At 34.6% G+C, this 27,051-nt stretch overlaps 2 protein-coding genes across 2 annotated transcripts; one reads left to right on the top strand and one right to left on the bottom strand.

Moving 5' to 3' along the window:
- Positions 1 to 1,745: 1,745 nt before the first annotated feature.
- On the bottom strand, positions 1,746 to 2,210 carry LOC141703626 (uncharacterized). Its single transcript, XM_074507086.1, has one exon. It carries the CDS (start codon positions 2,208 to 2,210, stop codon positions 1,746 to 1,748), a length of 465 nt encoding a protein of 154 aa, XP_074363187.1.
- A 1,675-nt stretch (positions 2,211 to 3,885) lies between these two features.
- Positions 3,886 to 13,338, top strand: LOC141708764 (homogentisate phytyltransferase 1, chloroplastic). Its single transcript, XM_074512534.1, has 12 exons — positions 3,886 to 4,168; positions 5,803 to 6,077; positions 6,198 to 6,281; positions 6,363 to 6,437; positions 6,782 to 6,865; positions 7,937 to 8,026; positions 10,289 to 10,390; positions 10,709 to 10,804; positions 11,240 to 11,311; positions 11,406 to 11,501; positions 11,753 to 11,857; positions 13,047 to 13,338. The coding sequence occupies exons 1-12, from the start codon at positions 4,087 to 4,089 to the stop codon at positions 13,086 to 13,088; spliced, it is 1,203 nt and encodes a 400-aa protein (XP_074368635.1). The 5' UTR covers positions 3,886 to 4,086; the 3' UTR covers positions 13,089 to 13,338.
- Positions 13,339 to 27,051: the final 13,713 nt, after the last annotated feature.

Raw genomic sequence — 27,051 nt, 5'->3', positions numbered from 1 at the left:
ATCTTATTGATTAGACGTTGGAATGTTGCACTTGCATTTATCAATCCAAAGGGCATGGCTATGTAACAATATATTCCTCTTTCTGTGATGAATGGCGTCTTTTCTGCATCAGTAGGTTCCATTTGGATCTGATTGAAGGCACTAGATGCGTCGAGAAAAGTTAGCAGTTTATGTCTTGCTGTTGTATCTACCATCATGTCAATATGTGATAATGGGTATGAATCTTTTGGACATGCCTTATTTAAGTCTGTGTAATCGACACAAACCCTCCACTTGCCATTTTTCTTCTACACTATGACGATGTTAGCTAGCCACTCTGGATAATCTACTTCCCTTATCATTCCCGCCTTCAAGAGCCTGTTGACTTCCTAATTTATGATTTTGTTTCTTTTAGCTACAAATTTTTGACATTTTTATTAAACAGGTGTGTATGCAGGATCCACATTTAACTTATGCGTGATGATTTCAGGGCTCACACATGTGATATCCTCATGCTCCCAAGCAAATGCATCTAGTCATGATGTCAAGAATTTCACCAGATTGGACTTAAGTGTCGGAGCAAGATCCTCTCTTATCAAAACCTTCTTATCTCTTTTCAACAAATCTACCTCTGCTAGTTTCTATGGTCCTGATATTGTCACCACAGGTTTCTTTGGCTCGCTCCTCATGCATAATGCTCGGCTTTAAACATGTCTTGTAGCATTCCCTTATCGTTGGCTGATCTTCATGTATCTGTTGTACTCCCCAAGGTGTCGGGAACTTTATGACTTGATGATATGTTGATGGAATGGCCCTTAAGTCATGAATCCATGCTATCCCCAAAATGATGTTATAAGTTGAGTCACAGTCAATTATCACAAATTTATGTAAGAAATTTACACCTTGTGCATATGTTGGCAAAACAATCTCACCAATTGTTCTTTTGTTTCTCCACTAAAGCTGACGAGTGTGGTTGACTTTCTCAACATGTCACTTTTAGCCAATCCCATCTGCTTTAGTGTCGAAAGCATCATAATGTTGGTTGCATTTCCATTATCTACTAGGACTCGTTTGATCAAACAATTCCCCACAGGTAGAGAGATTACTAGGCTGTCATATTGAGGTTTACTTTGACGACTCATGTCTTCTTCATCGAAATAGACTCTTGGTACACTAGGAGTTTGAACATCAACTCGTGCGACACATACGCATGAGTGTCTCGCAATTCTTTTTTTGCTTGAGAGTATGTCGCCCACACATATCTGATTCTCCGGCTATGAAATTGATCACCTTGTGATGAAGGGGTGAGGTGGTTGACATGGTGGTGTCCGTTCTTTCCTCACATGTGTTGACTGTTTCATGAATTCTGACAGGTATCCTTTCTTGACAAGGGCTTGAATTTCCCTTCTCAATGCGACACAATCGTAATCCCTGTGACCATAGTCGCCATGGAAGTCACACCACATCATTGAGTCTGGATTTTCTTTAGGCTTGTTGGATTTGGGTGGCCACTTCACCACATTTCCAAACTTGTGGAATTCTCTTATCATGGTTGATGGTGTTATGTTAAACCCATAGCTGTCATACGTAGGGGACAAGTTTGGTTCTTTTCTCCAATCCACACGTTCATGTGGGGAATAGATGTGTGATTCCTCTCTTATGCTCTTTGAATAAGGTTTGTGGTCTCTTAATCTTGTGGTTGGCATCTTGCGACTAGGAAGATAATACTTCTCATCTTCCTCTCTCTTATATTCTTCTAGTCTCACCTATGTCATAGCTTTAGCTTGTACGTCATCCATTGTACCACACAGATATTTCATGAGCTCATCATCAAGTGGGGAATCTCTCTCCAAGCCTCTTCTAAAAGCTTTAATTGCTTTCTGCGCGTCATAGTTAATGATGGTGACCTTTTCCCTGTTAAATCGCGTCAAATAGTCCCTCAGTGGTTCCCGATATCGCTGGGTTATCTTATAGAGGTCACTCGTGGTTTTTTCGAACACTCTGCTATTTGCATATTGTGTGTTAAAAGCATCCACCAGATTTACAAAGGTTCCAATACTTCCGTTTGGTAAGCCAATAAACCATTGCAAGGCTGGCCCCGTGAGTGTAGAACTGAAACCTTTGCACATACATGGCTCCTTTAACTCAATGGTTATTGGTACAGTAAACATTCGTTGCTTGTACTGGGCAATGTGCTCGAGTGGATCACTTGAACTGTCGTAAGGTTCCATGTAGGACACCGTGAATCTCTTTGGAATCTCCACTTTGGCTATATCATCTGTAGATGGCGAATCTACGTAGCTGGTTGGAGTTTATTTCTCCAAAGGTTTTAGGACTCCTGAAATGCGTTGAATCATCTCCCTTACTTCTTGTAGCTCCTTTTTTACCGATTCTGGAATGTGGCTCTTTGTTCTTGATCTGTGTTTGGAACTCCCCCTCTCACGATCCGTGCTGCTCTTGTCATAATCGTCTTCGTAACGTTCTTCATGGAGACCTTCTTCGACATCCTTGTCATGCATTGAATCATCTCCGTTTTCGTCGACTACAATCACATCATCCGCCTCTTTTTCTTTATTCCCCCACCCTATGTCCTCGTCCATATCCAAACGCCGTACCCCACTTGGTATGTGTTTTTTGCTTGTTGTCTTTGTCTTGGATTTTGCCGTTGTGATTTCCTTCTTTAACGTTGCGTTTTCAGATTTCAGTGCCTCCATTTATGCTTGTAATTTCTTCAATATTGCAGCCATCTCCGAGCTCACTACCGTTTCTTCTCCTCGATCGGATGTCTCTATTTGTTTATCGTTAGTCATCGTGTGGAACCGATTAGATTGTTAGCTAGTTTCCCACAGACGGCGCCAATTATTTTTTCGATATAATGTGGGTTAATAGCTAAATCTATCTAGGTTATGTCTTATCAAGTAATCTAATGTAAAGAATAAGAAATAAAATTATTGACACGGAAACCCGAGAGGGCAAAAACCGCGGGTGGGATCGATGCCCAACCAAAAATCTCCACTAAAATATGTGTTATAATGTATGATCTCTCTCAAGTCTAAGTAGTGAGATGTGAAAATTACGTGTTATTGTACATGAAAAAATATCATTATATAATTCATTCCCCCATTCAAAAATACATTATCCCTCTTTTTATGCTATTTTTCCTCCACTGTCTTATTATTTAATTGAGACCTAGTCTCTCACTTATCCCTATTTCTTTGGGCGTTGCTGACTTTGTTCTTCATGTCCACAGCTTTTGATCACAACTTGTCTTCTTTCTTCTGCCTCTTCTCGTCACGTCTTCTCTTCATGTCATCACGTCGTCTGAACATTGCTTCAAGTCGTCACGTCATTCATCATGTCCAAACATCAGCAAAATCGACTCTTAACAGGACCCTAAGTTAAATGCAACATATCCATATTTCGGTCTAATCAGTCACATGAAAAATGGTATTCCATTTTTTCCTTTCAATTCTATACATTTTCGAGATATTTGTGTAATTTATATACATTTTAAAAATTACCTAAAATAGTAAAATTTTGTAATAATAAAATTAACTACATACAATTAAATCGATTACTTTCGTCCATTACATCCACTTTATATATTAAATATTAATTTATCCCGTCACTCCACTCACGTTTCTTACATTTTATCACTAAATTACAATTCTTTTTAATTTTCATACAATGTTGCCTAAAAAAATTTGTATATAAATTAATGGGACGAAGACCGTGTCCAAAAGATTTAAATACAAAAATTTAAATACAACATATTCCTGTCCCGGACTAACCGGTCACATGAAAAATGATAATTTTTCTAATAAAGACATCACAATGGAAATAGAATTGAGTGACTATAAATGCAACTAAAGCTAGGGTGTGAATGTGTGATTAATGGACAACGATGGGTTATGTTTGGTTCACATGAATAGAATACCAACTAATGTTGTCCCAGTCCTACCTCCCAAGCTTTTTTGCCTGCTGCTTTTATAATAATATAATATATTATATCACATTACATTATACTATTATAGTAGCAGCAGTGATGTTGAGCTAGAAATTTCACACAGCAACAAGCAACACTGAAGCTCAGCATAATCAAATCAAATGGAGTCTCTGCTTATAAGCTCCTTTCCCAAAGCTTATTCTTTCCCTGTTTCTGCTGATTTTTCATCTTCACACTCTCCTGGTAGTTTCCCATTTCTCACTGTTTTATTTATTTTTTTCTTTATTTATGTATTTAAAACTTTTATATGGTTTTTAATCAAGATTTAGATTAATTAGAGTGCTTTTTGTTAATTTAGCTTATGGGTATCTGGTTATTCTATCTACAATACTATCGAAAAAATAAAATTTGTTCATGTTGGATTTATTGTATTTTTTGTTGACCTTGAGCAGCCAGTTAGATTCTGTATAGTATGAAATTATGAATGATCAATTCATTTCTTGAAAAAGAATAATTGAAAAGTCTGAGTGAAATTGAATCCTGGGTACACTTTCTATTTTTATGCTGGTTCAGGGGTGGGGTTTTAGGAGGGTTTAGCCAATTTTATCAGCAAGTGGAGTTTAACTATTGTAATTTTACCATATATATGTATGTATTGTAGAACTATACAATTTAGGCAAGAGAACACATTTTTGATTCGTTGGATGGTTAAACGGTGGGTCTAATGGAAAATATGTTGCGTCTACCATCTACCACTATGCTATTAATATCATTACACAATTTCGGTCAAACTATGCTATTTAATTGTGTATTAGGTTAAGTTGTTTTCGGTTGGTTAATGAAACATGTTAAGTGTTATTTTGTAAATTCTAACATGTCATGTGATACCTAAACTATGGTTTCCATGTTTATGTTGTTTCATGTTCTACCGAAGAATGTATAATTTATAACATGTTTCCACAAGTTTATGCCATTATGTTAAAATTTCCCTAAGATTAAAGATGGTAGCGTGAGAGCTTAAGGTTAGATGAGGTTTCTAGTTCGCACCCTTATACCCCCAATATGTTCAAAAAAAATAAAAATTGGGCACTACAATATGGTCCCAAAAAGGCGGGCTCGTGGTAGTTCACTAAAAAAATGGATGGATCACTGAGTGAGGGCAGGCTTAAAGATACATGATTCAATTAGTGTTTCACATTAGGTGGATGCTGTACTGAATTTTTGGCCACTTAAGACGTTTTCAAAATACTGGATTCTTAAGCTCATCTACTAATACCTTAAGTATGTAGAAGAGCTTGCAACTTCAGATGGTAGCTGATCCGGTTTCTTTTTTCAATCCTCTCCCGAGCAAATAGTGATCTACTTATATTACTGTAAAGATAAATTCTACAGTAATCCTAATTAGATAATATAATTACAAATACACTAGATAGTAATAGCAGATGACTAATAAAAAAATTTATATTTTTCTGCACCGTTGAGATTCCAGTTGGCTTAGTTGTTGTGTTTCTTCCTGATTAGTTACTTTCTTGGCACTTCTAATAATTTTGAGGAAGACTTAGGAGCATTCCATCTCATTTGTATTAATCAAGTTGGGCGTTTCTTCTACGAAACATATCATTTATTGTCTAAACAAATGTTTCCTACTTTTATTATTATTTTTTTTTTTTGCTAAATATTATTTCTTATTTTATCTCAGAGCATGTAAAAGTTGTTCCTCATTCTAAGAGGGACAGTGAATTCAAAAAAAATTCCTAAAGATATATCACATGTTCTACAATCCTGCTTTAAGATCAGTCCTAGAGTAATGTCTTCTTCCCAATGGCTGCATATTCCTACAATTTGTAGGCTATATAACTGATTGGATCTTCGAACAGATCTACGAGTTCTGAGGTGCCGAGCATGGAACACTATAGAAAGTTACTCTGCCATGAATTGTCGACAACATTTGGTGGTGCAACATGCTGGAGGCTTTAACAATAATTTTTCGCTCTACCGGAGAGGGGATACAAAGTATCTGGTGAATGCAGCTTCTGAACAGCCCCTCGAATCTGAACCTCTCTCTTATCAACCCAAGAGTCTGCAGGGATCACTACAAGATGCATTAAATGCTTTCTACAAGTTCTCTAGGCCTCACACAGTGATAGGAACAGTTAGATTTTCTCTCTGATACATTACATAAACTTTAAGACTCCAATAACTAGGGTTTTCTCTTTAATTTCTTTCATGTTCTGAGCATTGATAGAGACTTATCTTAATTTTATGTGGGCAGGCATTGAGCATTATTTCAGTTTCTCTCCTTGCAGTTGAGAAACTATCAGATTTTTCTCCAATATTTTTCACCGGGGTGTTAGAGGTGATCAAGTTCTATTGATGTCAATTACTTTGTTACTCGCTTCATCTACTAATTTCTTATGCTTTTAATTCTTTTTCGCAGGCAATTGTTGCTGCTCTTTTCATGAATATCTATATTGTTGGTCTTAATCAGTTGTCCGATATAGAAATAGACAAGGTAGTCATGCTTACTGTTAATTTTTTAACAGTAATATAATATATTGCAGTGTGGGAACTAATTTCTGAAAAACTGTGGCGGGTCTTATAATAAATTGGAACTATCCTCTCTACCTAAATTCCCTTTTTCTAAATTATAGTTGCTTGTTATACAAGGTGTGTTTTGGTATAATGCAACAGGTTATGATTTGTGTATGTCAGCCTTTTTAAGCCAAATGCATATTTTCTATTTCATTGAGATGGAAAACGGCTTTTTAAAAGTGCTGAACTGCATATATCTGTATGTATGTTCCCGTTTCACTTGCAATGTGTAAACTTTAACTCTGTCGTGATTTCATGTTTCAGGTTAATAAGCCATATCTTCCACTGGCATCAGGGGAGTATTCTGTCGCCACCGGAGTCATCCTTGTTACATCTTTTGCTATTATGGTATGGAATTTGAAACTGCGCAACACTGAGTATATACATATAAAATCACCATTCTTGGATATGATTGTATGAGATATAAGTATCATGCTTCGTAATATAAAAAATGGAGTCACTTCTAAAAATTTGTGTAGCTACTTTCTTTCTTTAGAGATCGATAAATTGGTTTCAATGTGGATATTTGCAGGACTTCCAATTTTCAAGTAATTTTTCTATTACATGTATAGAGAACTTGTATCTTATTTTTCCTTGGTTGATAAGAGAAAGAAAAATGTTTAAAATATTGTAAAGTAAACATGGACTAAATTTGAACTACACTAGAGTACAGGTAATCAAAAATAAGATTCGCTTGATTTGATGTTATGGGACTTTAAGCCTATCCTTCATTTTTTCTGTCTGCATTACTCCCTCACCTCCGTCCCTTTTTAGATGTCACATTTGCAAAAAAATACACATATTAAGAAAATTTGAATTATTTACCTTGTTTCCATGTATATCCCTAATTAATACATTAAATGGTGAGTTAGGTGTGTCTATTTAGTTGCAAATATTAGAATTTAAGATCTTGGAAAGGGCCATTCTCTAACACCTTAAGGTTTTAGAGAATGGACCTAGCCCAACCGGATCTATATTCTAACAGCAAAGTCAAACATTGGAAATACGAATGTAGGGGTAAACATGGAAAAATATGTAGAAAAATGTAAGACAACTATATACGGACAATTTTTTTTTTTCAAATTTGACAACTAAAAAGGGACGGAGAGAGTACTATTTTGAGTTGTCTCATGCATTACGTTTGGGTTTTCTGTACTAGTGTGCACCTTGTTATGATACAGTTTATTTGAGGAATCATATGCTGTTGCAAAGTGCCAACGTTTTCATATTTAGGGCTCAACACAAAGTGTTCCTACTTGTATACTAAGGCCGTTTGTGAAGTTTCTACATCTGTTATCTAAACAGGGATATCATATTGCTTTATTTTCATAGAAAGGAGGAGAAAGCTAGGATTCTCGTTTAAGTTCAACTTCTGTATCAATATTTGACTAAATACCAATTTCTTTCTATGTTTTACAGAGTTTTTGCCTTGGATGGTCTGTTGGTTCACAGCCTTTACTGTTGGCCCTGTTCATCAGTTTTGTACTTGGAACCGCATATTCAGTCAATGTAAGTTGGGTTTCAGTTCTTATATGGCACAAGTGACCAGAAAATCTTGAGTACAGATGTTATATCCATATAATAAAGAAATTCCACTTCCCTTAATTACGAACTCTTATAAATGCGCATTCAGGATTTAGGAATCTTTCATTGCATAGTTTGTAGACTACTTTTTAATAGTTTTTGTGAATTTTCGCTTTTCGGTGAGTTTGAATCGTGACAGAAAGTAAACTATGTCATTTATATGATGTTAGAATACTTTATATATCATTCACCATTTATTTTGATTAACCATAAAAACTTCTTACCTTAATTTACATATGAACTAGTCAACTTTCTTGTTTATGCAGTAAATATACTAGCTTACTAGCTTAAATCCTGTGTCATACTGCCATGCACGGGTTCCTTTAATATTTTATAATTTTTTGTTCATATTTTATTATTATTATTATTATTATTATTTTAATAAAATTCTAGCGTAAAATAATAAATTATAATTTAAGTTAAATTCTAATATAAATAATAGATTGTAATTTTAGTAGGGAATGAAATTTTAAAAAATAGGAATCATATATTTATAAGTATGTCATTTAGAATATATTTAGAGTATCTTTCTGTTCCTACAAATCATTCATCACTCAAATTAATTAACCCTAGAAACTTCTTACATTATTTTAAAAATGGAATAGTCAACTTTCTTGTTTTCTGCATTAAATATACATCTTCATCAGGTCTCATAGTCTCATCAAAGTCGAAAATTGTAAGATAGTCACGATGAACTTCAATATGACTTCTGCTCGATGTTGTCCATGTTCCTTTTAAGCTGTTGTGTGTGTATGCAGGGGTGGAGCCACTAGTGTCCTGTGGCGAAAAATATATAATTTAAGAAATGTCCAATTGCTTAAATTTAAAAACTTACGACATCCATACCTTCGCAGCTTCACTTCTTCATAGAGGCTCGAGCACTCAATCTTTTACTAGTTAGTCCAAATTTAGTAGTTTAATTGAAATACATTACTTAATAAAAAGATATGTTATATTAAATAAAATATATGGTTCAACTGTACTGTAGCTTAGTAGTTGTAAATATTTTATCATTTTGGTGGTTCTGGTATTCATTTATATCTTTCCCTTGTTCATCACACACTAGTTGTATGCACACGTTAATATTTTATTTTCCAGCCAGTTAGTGTTCAAATTTTGTTGGTTAATTGTATTGATATGTAAGTTGTCTCAGTCTTTTATTCATCCAAATTTATAGTGTATATCCGTAATTATCTGTTTTTATTTCCTTTTTGTTGGTTTTGTTCTGCTTATACCCTTTGTTCTCTTATTAGTTGCAAGTTTTGTTGATTATTTTATTAATTGTGTGTGTGTATATGTGTGTGTATATATATATATTGCCCAATACATTGTCATTTTTTAGTTACTTTCTGCTCCCTTTTTTTTACTGCTTCTTTATTTTTATCTTCTTGTGCTTGTATTCTTGATACTCTGCTTCTTTCTTTTTTTACAGTTCTAGATTAAATCATAATAAATTATTGAGCAAATACGATTTTTTATGGAGTATGGATATGGCTTTTATGGATGAAATCTGATTCTGCCGCTGTACATATGTATCAATTAAAGTGCACTTCATATTTGGTCATCACTTTCTTGAGTGACTCAAGGTCCCTCTCATATCAAGTCACCATATCATGTATTATAGAGAAAAGACTGCTGAACCTTTAACATGTATTGTCAAAGGAATCAAAGATCAAACACTCTTTACTGTATCTTATTTTTATGTAGTCAAGTAGAACATGCAGATCCCTTGTACCACGAAGCAATAGATTTCCATGAACCATAAAGCTGAATCGTGAGCAAGTAGTCATTGAGGTTAATAAATAATCGTTACAGTTGCTGAAACGTCTATTCTGTTTTTCAGAGAAAACATTTTGTTCATCTTTAGAAGCATATCTGATCAATACTTTCCTCAACATGATGTCCAGGGATTGTAATGTTTTGTTTTTCTCTATTGTTTGCATGTTTGATGGCACAAGATTCTCAGCATAATTGTATGAAGATAGAAATATTCAATACAAACTGCAGATTGGAAGCTGTCAAATATGTTTATATAAACAACGACATGTTCTTGCTGTGGCAACAAGCCTAGTAGTTGATTTTGTAGAACTTATGTATTGGTTATCAGATGATTTAATTGTATGATGTATCACAGAGACCTTATTAAATTATATGACGCTTCTAATATATCTTAGTCTATTAACTCAGATACCGTTTTTGAGATGGAAGAGATATGCTGTAGTTGCAGCCATGTGCATTCTGGCTGTACGAGCAGTGATCGTTCAAATTGCATTTTATCTGCATGTGCAGGTTTTCCCTTCCCTTTGTAAATTTATGTATTATATGTTGGTCTTTTATGTGAGGCATGTGTTGGAAATACTGAATTCCACGTCAAATGTACACATTCATACAGAAGTTTGGAATCGTCTGAACTTGAGCCAGTCTTGACAATGCCTTTCCATACTCTCAACATCCTCAGGGTCAAAAACACACTTATTGTCCTTTTGTTGTGTTTTGAAATACGACCTCAAACTCTTATAGATTATAGCTTTTATGGGCTGTATTATATTGCTTCCTCTAAATTGCATTACCGACCTTCAATTACTGACATACTTGGTTAATTTCCAGACTCATGTTTATGGCAGACCAGCTATCTTCCCGAAGCCAGTGATCTTTGCAACCGGATTCATGAGTTTTTTCTCGGTTGTCATAGCCCTATTCAAGGTAAAGGCCACTCTGAAAAAATTAAACATGTTTCAGTTATATTTTTTCTCAGATATTGGAGAGGACATTATTTTGTTCTGGAACTATGCATCTCCCGGGCAGACTAGTTCTCGTGTACAGTTAAATGAATACCTCTCAAATTATTTTTTGTGACAAAAATTAACAGCATCCTCTTTGTATTTAATTAAACTCTTGGTGATTGCTATTATTTCCCCATTTTTGTTGAGAAAAGAGTATTCTCTGAAGCTTCTCTACTTCTGTATCATACTCAATGTAATTCAATATCAAATAATTGAAATAATAAAGCGTCTCAAAATTTTGAATTTTAACTGTTCCCTAGTCTTTGGTGACCATTTTTTATATTGTTTATTTTGTTTTAGGTGCATACATTACTTTTATATAGCGAGTTACATAATTACATTGGATTTTTTGTAGGACATACCTGATATTGTTGGGGACCAGATATATGGCATTCGGTCATTTACTGTCCGGTTAGGCCAAAAGCGGGTAAGCTAGAAATGTTGCGTCCAGCTCTCATCTCTTGTGGGCTTTAAACTTGATGCTCTGCAGGTACTCATTGTGCTAGAATCAACTTTTTCAGGTATTCTGGATTTGTATAACATTGCTTCAAATGGCTTACGCAGCTGCTATAATCGTAGGGGCATCCTCCTCCAGCCTTTGGAGCAAATTAATAACGGTACTTTTGGGCATCATTCTCCAGCCTTTGGAGCGAATTATATTTGGATTGTTCTGTTTAATAAGCAGACTCTCTTTTCAATACAAGACTTCACATAATTTATGTCTTCTGTACTTCTCATTATTATCTAGGGCTGCAGCAGGATTTACATTTTGTTCTCCTGTGTGAACTTGGTGCACTATCATTGTCTTTGAAATATTTTCAAAGACAGCTGCTATATATGTTAACATAGTCTCTTTGGATTGGTATAGGTATTGGGCCATATGATGCTGTCATTGATACTTTGGATCCGTGCCAAATCAGTTGATCTGGATAGCAAAGTAGCAATAACTACATTTTACATGTTTATATGGAAGGTAAACTGTTTTTGAGCTTATCAAATACAAATGTTTCTGCTGGTTTGCTTAAATCAATACTGTTATTTGGTTTTACATGTTCCTCTTAAAGGTTGCAATTGTCAGTATATTACCACAATCTCCCAGAAACAGGAGATTCAGTGGTTTCATACAACTACAAAATCCAGTTCCTATTTGCTAACCAGAAAGTTTAGTAATAGAATTATACTTTAAAGTATCATGAGGTCAACAGTATACTAGTTAAACCTGAATTAATCAAATAGAAGTCTTTTAAAGTAGCCTCTTGGTTCTCACTTACACTGATTCAGGCGACGGCCATGTTTGCAAACTAATTTAAATGAAAATTCTAGACTACTACTGCAAGGAAGAGTACAGGTAAAGTAAGAAGAAGAAAAAGGTTAAAGAAAACGCCCACTTCGATGTGATGATGAGGATAACAAGTCAACAATAATCAGATATCAGATCAGGAAGACATTTGCATGCATGTCCTTCAGAGCTGTTAATTTCATGATATATATTATTTACTCTATTGTAAATCAAGCATATCAACTGTTAGGAGATCTAAATTCTGAACTTCATGCCTCGTGCACCTCTCGCTGTCCCTCATAGCCTCACCCCTTAGTTTCTCTAGATATTACTATGCGAGGCAGCTTTGGAGAGGAAAGTTGATGAGGGAAGCTGTATTGCAGTGTAATTCTTGACTTTGTAAAGTGGAGAGCCGAATTGCTTTTTTACTTTTTCAGGAGGTCAGATTGTACTTATTAAGCGGGAAAAGAATAAATAGAACCCCTTGAACCTGTATATCCTCCTTGTCAAAAAATAAAACCTGTATATCCTAACAAATACTCTACTGATTCTCTTCCCTTAGCAACAAGTGGCTAAAGGCATCAATTAGGGATGTGTGTGTAATTTTTTAGGGTTTTTGTAATTCACATTTTCTACACACACTAAAATGTTGAGGGTGTGCAGAAAATAAACTCTCATCAGGTAAAACCTCTGTCCTGATGCTAGGAAACCTGTTTCGGAATGTGTGAAGTTAGCTTACGCAGAATAGTCTTACTATTTACTACTGATGCCTGTCATATATATATATATATATATATATATATATATATATATGATTTTACTCGTAAAAGCTATGGATTCATTCATTTTTTAGAAATTAACAATGTTTTTTCTTATCTTTCAGCTCTTTTATGCAGAGTACCTGCTAATACCACTGGTGAGATGAATGTTTAGAAGTAGACAGTAGAAAAGACCCATATGTTCCCCGCTGCTGCATTTTGATCATTTAGTTAATCTGTCTACGGAACTGTTTATGTAGCTCTAAATAATTCCAGAGAGCATGGTTGATCCCGACAGATTTTGTTTAGATTTAATTGCAAAGATTTTGTTGTCACCAGCTGCCTCCCATGGAATCCCCCCCTAAAACTACTGTTTCTCATACTGGGTTGTGTTTCTAATATTTTATATTTTTTACATTTAATATTTTTTAAATTTAAGAGTATACCATAATTTAACAATTTGTAAAATTTTAGAGTTAATCAATCCCCTTATGGATTTAGAAATATTAAAAAAAAATTATAAGTGTTGCACCGGTTTAAGATTTAGGATTAGGATTTAGGGCCTTTCCTAGAACCAAAAATGTAAATTTTAAATTAAACAATTTTAAAATTTAAGAGTGTAATTTAATTTAATAATTTTTATTAGGATTTATCAATTACCTTTTGGGTTTTAGAAACAATTTAAATAATTTTTTAATATTTTAAAATTTAACGATATTTTATCTGGATTTAAAAATATTTTTTTCAAAAAAAATTATAAGCAAAACGCTAGATATAGCGGTGTTTTGAGGTCAAAACGCTAAATGATGTATATTTTGGTGCCAAAATACTACATTATGTAGCGTTATGTATATTGAAAATTAAAAAAGTTTTACACGCTATACGATGTATAATTTTGAAGTGACATTTCGGGTCATTATTTCAGAATTGATATTTTGAACCATATTTATCTCAAAATGACACTTAGGACCACTAATAATATTTTTAATCATATTTTTCGTTTTATATTTGCTAATTTAGTTACCTAAATATTTCAAAAAAAATGAGTTACTACTACTAAATAATAATACTAATTGATATTTTCCATATAAAATAACTATTTTCTGAAAAGGATAAATGAGTTGACACATAACATATATTTAATTAATAATGTTATACTTTTAAAGTAAATGTTATATATTAAAATTTATGGTATTACATATAAGAAATGGTTAATGAAATCTAATAATCATGTATATAATTATAAGAAAAAAATAAATCAAATTTATAATATACACTTAAACGGGAATAAAATATATAATATGTATTTGTTCAATTTTGATATGATATTTTTGTTAAGTACTCTTCGATTAAAATTACAAATAGAAGACAATAATTATTGTATGTACATGATATAAGTTTATATATGATGATTAATTATTCATAAAAAATATAATATATGTTATTCATACAAAATCATATATTCTTACATATAGATTACGACGAACATATATATTTACCCCGTCCTTCTTAATTCTTTATATTTCGAAAATAACGTCCGACGCGCATTTTAAGGGACGTATAAAGTATAGTTCCGTGACCTATTTTTACAATTTTCTTTTTCTAAATAAAAATTTAAACATTCAATTGTTATTTATAAAAAATAATGTAAAAATAAGTATCAGAAAAATACTTTATGTGCACCTTAAAATGCGTGTCGAACACTTTTTCCGAAATGTAAGAACTGAGAGGGACGGAGGGAGTATAATTTTTTTTAAGGAAAAATGACTTTAGAATTAAATGATTAGCTGTTTAGATGATAACATTCTGAAGCAAACAATTAAGAAGTTGTGAAATAAGGGCGTTGGCACTCTGCGAAACAATCTTATTAAATAAGATCTCAAACAGCATATATTGCAAAAATAAACGCAACTTAAAGAGATGTTTGAGAAATGGAATGTTGTGCGACGTTTATCTCCCCGTAAATTTTTGATTAAAATAACTTGAAAACACATGTTAATTAGCATTTACAACTAAATTACACCTATTTTTAATATTTATATAAAAGATGTGATTTGTTGGAATCGAACTTGAGACATTTCATTCACATATACAACCTCATACCACTACACCATATTGTCGCATGTGCTTTTAATCATATACACATAATATGTAATTGTGCTAAATGAATATATTTTATTTAACTTTAAAGATAGTTACTTGAATTCCGCAAAAAAAAAATATAGTTATTTGAATATTTGTATAGTTAATTTTAAAAAATTGAATAGAAATGACAAGTGACAGTTTAGAAAAGCTAATAGTATGTTTTATTATCCACTGTGTAAACCAGCAGTTAACTAAGTTATAAAGTTAACACTGGTCATTTAGTCAGGAGTAACAATTTAGATCAAATTTCTTGTAACATTCTCAAAAAGAAGCTAAGCTCTTTATCAACAAAGAGCCTAAAAATTTCGCACCAAAACAGTCTTAAAATATAAAATTAAGTGAGTTTTAAAGATCTGTGTTCTTTAATTTTCTGCAAGTTTAATCTCTGCATGAACACATTTCACTACAAGAATTAATTTACTTTGTTCAACCATAAATATTCAAAGAAAACCTCAAAAACAGTAAAACACATTCACCCCCTGCGTGTTATTCATTTCCTAACAAGTGGTATTAGAGCAAAATCTGAAAGTAAACAGATTTAAGATCTTGGAAGAATGAATATACAGAAAATCAGTAGCATCAAAATTTCTACCTTTGACAAAACTAACTACACTCTTTGAAAAAAGAAAATGATGTTGTTCATCAAGATGACCAATCCACTCTACATTCAGATCCTCAAGAATTGACCTTTCATTCCTATGGTTAGAGTTGAGGAATCTACAGATGGAGACATGGTTATCCCAGCTCATTTTGCTCCAAAAGATCCTTCTGAGTATCCTGACCCTGAAAAGGAGAAAGTCTCCCTGGATAGTAGCTTGCAATTAATATTGATTGAGTCACTTGACAATGTGATGTACAACAACATTGTCAACTGTGACACTGTCAAACAAATATGGGAAAAGATTGAAATACTCTGTGAAGGAACTGAAGAAGTTAGGTCAAACCAAAAAAGAATACTGATTTCACAGTATGAGGGTTTTATGGCAAAGCCAAAGGAAAGTATTACTGATGTGTTTGAAAGGTTTAACAAGCTGATAAATGACCCTGCAGCTTCATGACAAGTATTATGAAGCTGAAGAAGTGAACTTGAAGTTCTTGCTTACTCTCCCTGATCATTTGAAACAGAAAATCTCAACAATCAGGGAAGGGAGAGATTTGAGCAGAATAACTCTGGAAATTCTATATGAAATTCTCAAAACATATGAACTAGAGATGATTCAAAGGAAATCATTGAGATCTGGTCAGGGACATGTTGTGGATGGTTCAAGTGCTTTAATTGTAAATGAAAGTCAAACATCTAATGATGAACCAAGATCTCAAACTCCAGATGCCTCAACAAGTGAGCAAAAGATGAGTTCTATACTCTTGAAGAACTGGATGAGCTAGATCAGTCAATGGCCTATTTAGCTAGGAAATTCTCTAATATTAGAGTAAAGAAGCCAAGATACTTCAAGAATAAAGGACAGTCCTTCAACAAAGACAGCAGTTGGAAGGAAAAAGGGAAGTGCAATTCTGATAGCAAGAATGGTTACAAAACTGGATCTATTGATAGATCTAATGTAAGATGCTTCAATTGTGATGAACAAGGCCACTTTGCTACAGAATTCAGGAAACCCAAGAAAGCAAAGAAAGACAAGGCTTATCTTGAACTTGAAGCAAAGTATGAAGCTCTTCCAAGGAAATAGCAAAGTAAAGCTTATATTGCAGAGGGTAAAAGTTAGGATGACTCTGAAAATGATGAAGATGAAGAATTTGGTAATTATGCACTCATGGCTATGGAGCAAGGAGAATCATCCTCATCTAAATCACAGACACCAACTCTTACCACCATTGATTTAAATATGAATCAACACAAGGAAACTGTTGAAAAGATAAGCACAGAAATGTTTCACATTCACACAAGCATGGTTGCTGCTAATGAAGAAGTTAGCAGATTAACAAAGATAAATGAGAAGTTTGAAAGTGAGAAGCAAGAAACTGAATTGTTGTTGGTGGATCTTAAAGCTTTAAAATAAGAAAATACTTATCTAAAGAACAAGCTCAAGTGTGCAAATGAAATTGAAGCAGTGCTCAGGGAGAAGCTGGAAAAGAATGAAGTGAAGATGAAATCTTTCAAGAATGCATCTGAACTGGTCGGGCAGTATCATGAGAAGAATAAGCCATGTGCAAACATTGCTATTGGGCTTGACTGTGATGACATGAATGACAAAAAGAAGACAGTAGGTGACAAATGGAAAGCAAAGAAAACTGAGAATGCTCCAACCTTTTTGAAAGAGGTTAATGCACCTATATTCAAAGCATGTGAAGTCAACTTCAGTGAAGAAGAATTTCTTCTCTGATGAAGATAAAGAGAAGAAAACTGAAGGATCAGTTCAGTCTTCCAATATTGAAGAGAAGCTCATGAACAAACAAAGTCCCAAGACTCCTGTTAAAGAAACCAAAACTGAAGATGTAAGAAAGAAAAGGAGAAATAGAAATGGAAAAATAGGGATAAATAAAAGCAATAATTTTGCTTATGTTACAAATGCTCCTAGAAAGAAGTGTGAAAAATGTGGCTCTACAAATCATCTAACTCACCTTTATAAAAAGGTTGTTAGCAAGCCAACCGAAGGAACTTGCAAATACAATGAAACAAATTCAAATGATCCATATTCATTCTGTGACAAGTTTGATTGCATTCCTTGCAACTTGAAAGTAATGAAGAGTTGCCACAAACTGAGAATGGACCTTAAAGAAATAAGAAATGAGTTCACATAATAAGGAAAACGTGCAAAAGAGTCACTGAATTCTATCTCTTCTAAAATAACTCATTCTACTTCTACTGAACAAGTTACTAAGAAGAAACTACCCAACATTGCTTGGGTTTCCAAACACACTTAAGACTCATTGTGTGCAGGGCATGGTGTAGAGAGTCATCTGGATCATAGACAGTAGATGTTCCAGGCATATGATAGGTGATAAGGCCCTGATATCACAGTTTGAGTAGAAAGCTGACCCTTTGGTGACCTTTGGAGACAACAGCAAAGAATTCACAATGGGATATAACAAGACTGTTTCTGAAAATGTTGTCCTTAATGATGTAACACTAGTAGCTGGTCTTGAAGTAAATCTTCTCAGAGTTAGCAAATTTGGAGATAAAGGCCTTAAGTCTTACTCAACAAAGAAGAATGCACTGATTATCAGCAGGAAAACTGGTGAAGTTGCTCTGAAAGGAGCAAGAAAAGGAAGCTTGTTTGTTGAAGATTTTGACTCAATAAATAAGAATGGTGTTTTTTGCTTCTACACCAAGGTATCAGAAGAAATAAACAAGCTCTGGCATGAAAATCTGTCTCACTTGATTTTCAAGAAAATTAAAACCTTTTCAAAAAGGAGTTGGTAAGAGACATGCCTAAGATGGAGCTTGCTCAAGTTGAAGTTTGTGAAGTCTGTCAGAATAAGAAAATGAAGAAACTACTCAACAAGAGAATCATAAAAAGGAAGCTCATGTCATACACCTGAGTTTAATTGCATAACCTCATGGGGGAAAGTGAATCCACAGATACTGGAAGGAAGCTCAACTTGGGATTATGGTATCCCAAGTGTAATGCCCTCCAAACCCGGGTCAGAAGTTTGGGGGTCCACAACACATACACATTATATTTAAACATGTTTATGAATATAAGAATATATAGGTATGCAATGACCCTACTTACCATAATCTACGGATCGATGCAGTTTAAAGTATGTCTACAAGCCACGATCTTATTTATGATACAAATGTACCAAAACCCAGTTTATTTATCTTACATTGGAAGTTTCAACTTTATTACAAACTATAAACACAACCAAGCCAAATATCCTCTGCTAGTCTATTCCAATTCAACCTGGATACCTAGCTCGCACACCTGTCTGGGGATCCTCGCTACCACCAGTTTCCTTTTTCACTGGAAAAGAATATAAACAGTTTTGCAAGAGTGAGCTAACTAGCTCAGCAAGTCACAAAGACAGTAATTGAGATTAACAATAATCAATTGAAATGATATAAGGAATCAAGTTTACTGATAAGTAATGATTAGAATTGGATATTCATTTTCATTTAGAAACCAAGGTTAGGCTGCTGATCAGTCACGCACTAACCCCGAGAAAGGCTCCCAGCTTTGCTCTATATACTGGATCCAAGGCACACATTGGCCTATTATGACCACAAATCTGGTCCGACCACGAATCTAGTCCATATTTAAAAACAATCCAATTCTAGAATCATATTATAATAAGCAATGTAACTCAACAGTTGAATCATAAACAACATTTACTTTAAAATGTAGGATGATCTGTAATCTCATGAAATAACCAGGATATCATGAAGGTTGGATTTCAATTAAAGAAAGAATAAGAAAACAAAAGACCCGAGGGTTCAAGAGTTACAAGAGTTGGTCTTCTGTTACACAAGATATAAGGGTTAGTATGATAAGTAATTGTTAGGAATATATGTGCATTAGTTTGATGATATGTTTAACAAAACACTTAAGTAGAAATCTAGTGTTTGTAGCCTCAACGGATAAGACCACTTTGGCTATCCGTTGATGGTGTAGCTTTACTTAGAAATAAGTCTAGTGTTGTAGCACATTTCAGTCTCTGAATTTGAGATATAATTCTTAAATGTTGAGGGAAATTATAAGTCATGTTGACTACTAAAGGATATGCAGATAGGAAGGCCAATTGTAAATATTTCATGCCTTGTAATTTTGTATAAATGAAATGGTGTCAACGGATAACTTAAAGACCTTCAACGGATGAGAAACAAAGCTTCAACGGATGTCTCTAAAGCTTCAACGGATAACATCCTTCAACGGATGAGTGCATCAACGGATAGAGCTTCAACTGCTAACACATCAACGGATAAAGCCATCAACAGATGAAGGCTTCAACGGATGTTCTGTTAAATAGCAGTTGACAAGTGGTAGTTGTACCTACAAACAGAGGCACATGGGTTGACAGAGACAACTGAGATGTGGTAGCCTATTTCAGGAACATCAGAAAAAGCAGCCGTTCTACTCTAGTATAAAGAGGCAATAGTCAACAATGCACTGGAGTAAAAATGGAGAAGAAACAAGTGGAGAACTTATTTTATTATTGTACTTTTTATCTTTGTCTTCACTTGTAAACTTGGTGTTATATAAACCAAGTAGCAGCTAGTAATTAGAATAGAATTTTTCCAGAGCTGTTTAGAAAAATCTTGAGAAAAATTATCTAGTTTTTACTAGGATGCAGCTGTGATCAACTTCTTGAATCACAGATTTTCTGAAATACCATCTCTGGTGGAACAATAAATCCACCAGAAAAGTTTTTAAGGTCTGTTGTGTTCTGTACTTCTGTGCTTGAATATATATATGTCTGTATTAGCTTAAAGCAATTCACACACTTGTTTGTCTTAAACACACAGCCTTTGAAACTGCTCAAAACTTGAAAAAGTTTTGAGATTTACATTCAACCCCCCTTCTGTAAATCTCATTGTTAGTTCACTAGGAATAACAATTGGTATCAGAGCAGGCTCTTGACATACAAAGAGTTTAAAGTTCTTGGAAACTAACAAAGATGAGTAAGAAGGATATTGGAGTAAAAATCCCAGTTCTTGACAAAGACAGTTATCACCATTGGAAAGTGAAAATGCACCTTCATCTACTCTCCCAAGATGAAGGTTATGTAAACTGCATTGAGAATGGTCCTCACATTCCCCACAAAGTAGCCACAGTTGCTACAGCCACAATTGTTGTTGGTCAATCCATTCCAAAACCTAGAGCAGAATGGACAATGGAAGACACAGAAGAAGTCCACAAGGATAAGAAGGCTATTAACATTTTGTTTAATGGTCTTGACAATGATATGTTTGATAATGTGATAAATTGCACAACTGCCAAAGAGGTTTGGGACACAGTTCAGCTACTGTGTGAAGGTACAGAATAAGTAAAAGAAAACAAAATGCAGCTTCTCATTCAACAGTATGAGTATTTTCATTTTGAAGAAAATGAATCTTTAAATGACACATTCAATAGATTCCAAAAGCTGTTGAATGGACTGAAGCTGTATGGTAGAGTGTACCAGGTGAAGGATTCAAATCTTAAATTTTTAAGATCCTTGCCAAAGGAATGGAAACCCATGACTGTCTCCTTGAGAAACTCTCAAGATTATAAGGACTTCACTCTTGAAAGATTATATGGAATTTTGAAGACTTATGAACTAGAGCTGGAACAGGATGAGGTATTGGAGAAGGGAAGAAAGAAAGGAGGTTCAGTTGCCTTGGTAGCTGAAAATGAGAAAGAATGCAGACAAGAAACTGTGAGATCAACATTAAACTCCAAAGATGGCACAAGCAAATCAGAATCAAGCAAAGGGAAGGAGCAAGTTGCTGAGAATGAAGACAACTCCAGCCAAGATGACTCTGATGGTATTGATGAGCATCTTGCATTTCTGTCCAGAAGATTTGCAAAGATGAAATTTAAGAAAAACACTAGAGCCACTAAACCTCATAAGAACATGGTGGACAAATCCAAGTTCAAGTGTTTCAATTGTGGTATAAGTGGACACTTTGCAAGTGAGTGCAGAAAGCCAACTACTGAAAAGAAGAAATTTGACCAAGTAGATTACAAAAAGAAATATTTTGATCTGCTCAAGCAAAAGGAGAAGGCTTTCATTACTCAAGAAAAAGACTGGGCAGCTGATGGAGAAGAAGAGGATGAAGATGTGGAATATGTCAACTTGGCTCTCATGGCTGATTCTGAGGAAAATGAAGTTAGTTCATCAAGCAACCAGGTAATCACTACTGATTTAACACAGCTTACTAAAGAAGAGTGCAATGATGCTTTTAATGACATGTCTACTGAATTGTATCACTTGCGTGTGTCTCTTAAATCTCTTGATAAAGAAAATAGTAGGATTAAAGAGAACAGTCTGTTTTTAAGTAATAGAAATGCTGTGTTAGAAGATAAGTTGATTGACCTAGAGAAAACTAAGCTACATTGTATATCTGTTGAAAATGAACTAGCTGAATATGTTAAGAAAGTAGAAATACTTTCTAATCAATTAGAGAGAGAGCAAGAGGTGATTAAAGCCTGGAAGACATCTAGGGATGTTAGTGCTCAAATTGTCAAGGTCTAAGGAATTGAATCATTTTGTGAGACTGCCTGGGATAAAAACAAAAAGAAAATAGAATTAATTGATGGGCTGTCAACGGATGTGGAATCAACGGATGATGAAAATTATCCGTTGAAGGAAGAAAAGGAGCATCCGTTGAAGGTTCCTCAATTAAAACAGGCAGATGTTTCTAACAGTGAAAAACTAAAGAAACTCAACAAAAAGTTTGGTTCAACTTCCAAGAACTTTGTCAAAGAAGAAGCAAGCACATCCAAAGATTTCAGTAAGGTGAATATAGGACACATGACCTAGAACAGTTAAAGAATAGGCTCAAAGTGGTTGAGGATAAAAAGGAAACTAAAAGGAAATCTAATAGAAATGGGAAGGTAGGGGTTAACAAACACAACAATTACACACCTGATAAGTATGCTCCTAGAAAAAGCTGTGTGCATTGTAATAGTGTTAATCATCTATCTGCTAATTGTAAATCTATTAAGAAAACTCCCATACCTGTACCCTCTTCCATGCCTAATATGTCTGCATCACCTCTACATGCTATGCCTGTTATGTCTCAACAGAATCCTTATGCACATTTTGCAAACATGCCATATTTTAACAATCCTTATCTTGCTGCATTTAGTATGCCTCAAATGCCATACAATATGCCTATGTGGAATAACATGTTTGCACAATCCATGCCTTATCAAATTCCAAATATGCTAAATGATTCTGTGACTAACCCTACACCTCAACCAACTACATCTAAGATCAAGGTTGACTCAAAGTTACCTAAGTCTAAAGATGCAGGAGGAATGAAGTCTAGGAGAAAGGCTAACATGAATGGACCCAAGGAAACTTGGGTACCAAAATCAACTTGATTGATTTTATGGTGTGCAGGGAAACAGAAGAAATCTATGGTACTTGGACAGTGGCTGTTCAAGACACATGACAGGAGATTTCTCCCTGCTCACAGGGTTTAAGGAGAGAGCTGGCCCTAGCATAACCTTTGGAGATGACAGCAAAGGGTTTACTATGGGATATGGCTTGATTTCAACAAGGAATGTCATCATTGATGAAGTTGCATTAGTTGATGGTCTCAATCATAACTTACTGAGCATCAGTCAACTATGTGATAGAGGGAATACAGTTTCCTTCAATTCTGAAGCCTGTGTTGTCACCAGTAAGAAAGACAACAAAGTGGTTCTAACTGGAGTTAGAAAAGGAATTGTGTACTTAGCTGACTTCAACTCTACTGATGCAGAATCTATTACTTGTCTCTTTAGCAAAGCAAGTCCAGTTGAAAGTTGGCTATGGCACAAGAAGCTATCCCATTTGAATTTCAAGACAATGAATGATCTAGTCAAAAAGGACTTAGTTAGAGGAATTCCTCTTGTTGAATTCTCAAGGGATGGTTTGTGTGATGCTTGTCAGAAAGGCAAACAAAGGAAAGCATCATTCAAAAAGAAGCTTGAAACAACAATTGATGAACCATTATAGCTGCTACATATGGATTTGTTTGGACCAGTCAATGTATTGTCAATTGCAAGAAAAAGATATTGCTTAGTGATTGTAGATGATTTCTCAAAGTTTTCATGGGTCTATTTTCTTGGATCAAAGGATGAAGCAAGTGAAATCATTATCAATCACATCAGGCAAGTCAATAATCATCCTGACTTGAAGGTTAGGAATATCAGGAGTGACAATGGAACTGAGTTCAAGAATTTGACAATGAGGCTGTTCTGTGAAGAAAATGGAATCATGCATGAGTTCTCAGCTCCAAGAACACCTCAGCAAAATGGGGTAGTTGAAAGAAAGAACAGATCTTTAATTGAGGCTGCTAGAACAATGCTTGAAGAATCAAAGTTACCAACATATTTCTGGGCTGAAGCTGTTAATTGTGCCTGCTACACTCAGAATATTTCTTTGATCAATCAAGCTAAAGGCATGACTCCTTATCAGTTGTTCAAGAGAAGAAAACCAACTCTAAACTTTCTTCATGTCTTTGGATGTAAATGCTTTATACTGAGAAATTAATCTGACCATAAAGGGAAGTTTGATGCAAAGGCTGATGAAGGGATATTTGTTGGTTACTCAGCTGGAAAATCTTATAGGGTCTACAATCTAAGAACCAACATTGTTATGGAATCTGTGCATGTTGTATTTGATGATAAAAAGATTGATGGACTAACAGATGAGGGACACCATGAGAGACTCAAATTTGACAACATTGAGATATATTGTAATGATAGTGAAGAGGAGACTGATGGAGATGACACTTCAAAAGGGATTCAAAACATGCCCTTGGATAATGCACAAAATTCTGCATCCATTGATAGAGGCAATGCAGTATCCGTTGAAAGACATAGTGCATCATCCGTTGAAGTACAAAATGAAGCATCCGTTGATCATAGATCATCAACGGATAATCGATTTACATCATCAGTTGATAAAACTCCAAGTTCCCTGTAAAGGACAAACAACTCAGGGGGAGTTTCAACTAATCAACACTCTGTCTCACATCATGACAATACTGAGGCCACCTCATCTAGAGTATATCTTCCACCTCAAAGGAAATGGACCAAGAATCATCCCTTTGAACTGATCATTGGTGATGCATCATCTAAAGTGCAAATAAGAAAAGCTACTCAAGATGAATGTCTGTATAGTAGTTTTCTATCTCAGGAGGAACCTAAGAAAGTGGAAGAAGCTTTATTGGATCCAGATTGGATATTAGCTATGCAGGAAGAGCTGAACCAATTTGAGAGAAACAAAGTTTGGAGGCTGGTACCCAAACCAAAGAACAAGAGTCCTATTGACACAAAATGGGTATTCAGAAACAAGATGGATGAAAATGGCATTGTCATAAGGAATAAAGCCAGATTGGTTGCTAAAGGCTATTCTCAACAAGAGGGAATAGATTTTGATGAGACATATGCTCCTGTTGCAAGACTTGAAGCCATCAGAATTTTTCTAGCCTATGCAGCCCATGCCAATTTCAAAGTCTATCAAATGGATGTCAAGAGTGCATTTCTAAATGAGAAATTGGAGGAAGAAGTTTATGTAAGTCAACCTCCAGGGTTTGAATATCCAAATTTTCCAGACTATGTGTATTATCTATTGAAAGCACTCTATGGACTGAAGCAAGCACCTAGAGCCTGGTATGAAACCTTATCAAAATTCCTTTTGGAGAATCACTTCACTAGAGGTACTATTGATAAAACTCTCTTCTTTAGGAATGTTAATGGCTCTAGTATACTTGTTCAAATTTATGTAGATGACATAATATTTGGATCTACAGATGATAAGCTTTGTAAAAAGTTTGCTAAGCTAATGCAAAGTAATTATGAAATGAGCCTGATGGGAGAACTAACCTATTTTCTTGGTTTACAAGTTAAACAAGTTAGTGATGGAATTTTCATTAGTCAAACTAAATATATTTATGATCTTTTAAAGAAGTTTGACTTAATAGAATGTTCATCTGCAAAAACTCTCATGGCCACTGCCACCAAACTTGAATTAAATAAGACTGAATGGTCTGTGGACATTACAAGTTATAGAGGCATGGTTGGTTCACTTTTATATTTAACTGCCAGTAGACCAGATATAATGTTTTCTACATGTCTCTGTGCTAGATTTCAAGCTGACCCTAAAGAATCTCACTTAGTAGCTATTAAAAGAATTTTCAGATATCTCAAGGGGACTCCAAATCTAGGAATTTGGTACCCTAGAGAGTCTGGTTTTGATCTAATTGGCTACTCAGATGCAGACTATGCAGGTTGCAAAATAGACAGGAAAAGTACAACAGGCTCCTGCCAATTCCTGGGAAACAAGCTTGTATCGTGGTTTAGCAAAAAGCAAAATTCAGTCTCTACTTCTACAGCTGAGGCTGAATACATTGATGCTGGAAGTTGCTGCTCTCAAGTGTTATGGATGAGGAATCAACTCCTTGATTATGGACTATATGTTGAAGAATTCCTATTTTTTGTGACAACACAAGTGCCATAGCCATAACAGAGAATCCTGTGCAGCACTCAAGGACCAAGCACATTGATATCAAGTACCACTTCATTAGGGAACATGTGATGAAAGGTACAGTGGAACTTCATTTTGTTCCAAGTGAACAACAAATTGCAGACATATTTACCACGCCACTTGATGAATCAACATTCACAAGATTGGTAAGTGAGCTAGGTATGCTTAATTACTCTTAAAATTCATGTCCTTATTGCAATTTGAATTGAAGCCTGAAATGTATTAGCTGCAAGAACAAATTTGATTTTTAACATAGATTATTCCATCAACGGATATTCCCTATATATTGAAAGTCAAAATTGTTCTATCAACGGATGTTCATTATCCGTTGAAAGTCATATACATTTCTGGAATTTTTATCCGTCAACGGATAAAACTGAAGTGCTCTTCAACGGATGACAGTTTACCTTATCCGTTGAAATATCACATCAGTCGATTCAAGTGTTTCACAGCCGTTGATTCTATTGTCTTAACCGTTGATACTCATACATACAGCTGTATATATTTGTTTTAAAGGTAGTTTTTAGAATACTTACAGTTTATTCTTAAATGGCTGAAATTCACTTACACATATTTATTGTTTAATATCTTATTTATGTTTTTTTTTTAATTTGAGAAAGTATATAAGCCCTTCTGATTTTTCATTTTTACTTTACGCTTTCTTGAAATTTCAAAGCTTTTACCATTTTCTCTCTGCAAAACCTTCAAGTTATTCTCTGCAATTTCTACTCACAACAATGGCACCAGTAGTAAAGATTATGTCTCAATCTGGGTTCATCTATGAGAAGAACAATTTCATAGCTTTGGTAGAAAAGAATGAAGCCCACTCAGATTATCACAAAA

Source organism: Apium graveolens, chromosome 2 (genome assembly GCF_009905375.1).
Source record: "Apium graveolens cultivar Ventura chromosome 2, ASM990537v1, whole genome shotgun sequence".
Classification (NCBI taxonomy): domain Eukaryota; kingdom Viridiplantae; phylum Streptophyta; class Magnoliopsida; order Apiales; family Apiaceae; genus Apium; species Apium graveolens.
The sequence above is the reverse complement of the archived record's forward strand: the minus strand, read 5'-3'. Positions and strand labels throughout refer to the sequence as shown.

Bases quoted from the DNA above. Each gene is read 5' to 3' on its own strand.
- LOC141708764 (XM_074512534.1), top strand. From the start codon at position 4,087: ATGGAGTCTCTGCTTATAAGCTCCTTTCCCAAAGCTTATTCTTTCCCT. The intron at 4,169-5,802 runs GTAGTTTCCCAT...ATCTTCGAACAG, and splicing joins TTCATCTTCACACTCTCCTG to ATCTACGAGTTCTGAGGTGC. The intron at 11,312-11,405 runs GTAAGCTAGAAA...CAACTTTTTCAG, and splicing joins TCCGGTTAGGCCAAAAGCGG to GTATTCTGGATTTGTATAAC.
- LOC141703626 (XM_074507086.1), bottom strand. From the start codon at position 2,210: ATGGAACCTTACGACAGTTCAAGTGATCCACTCGAGCACATTGCCCAG.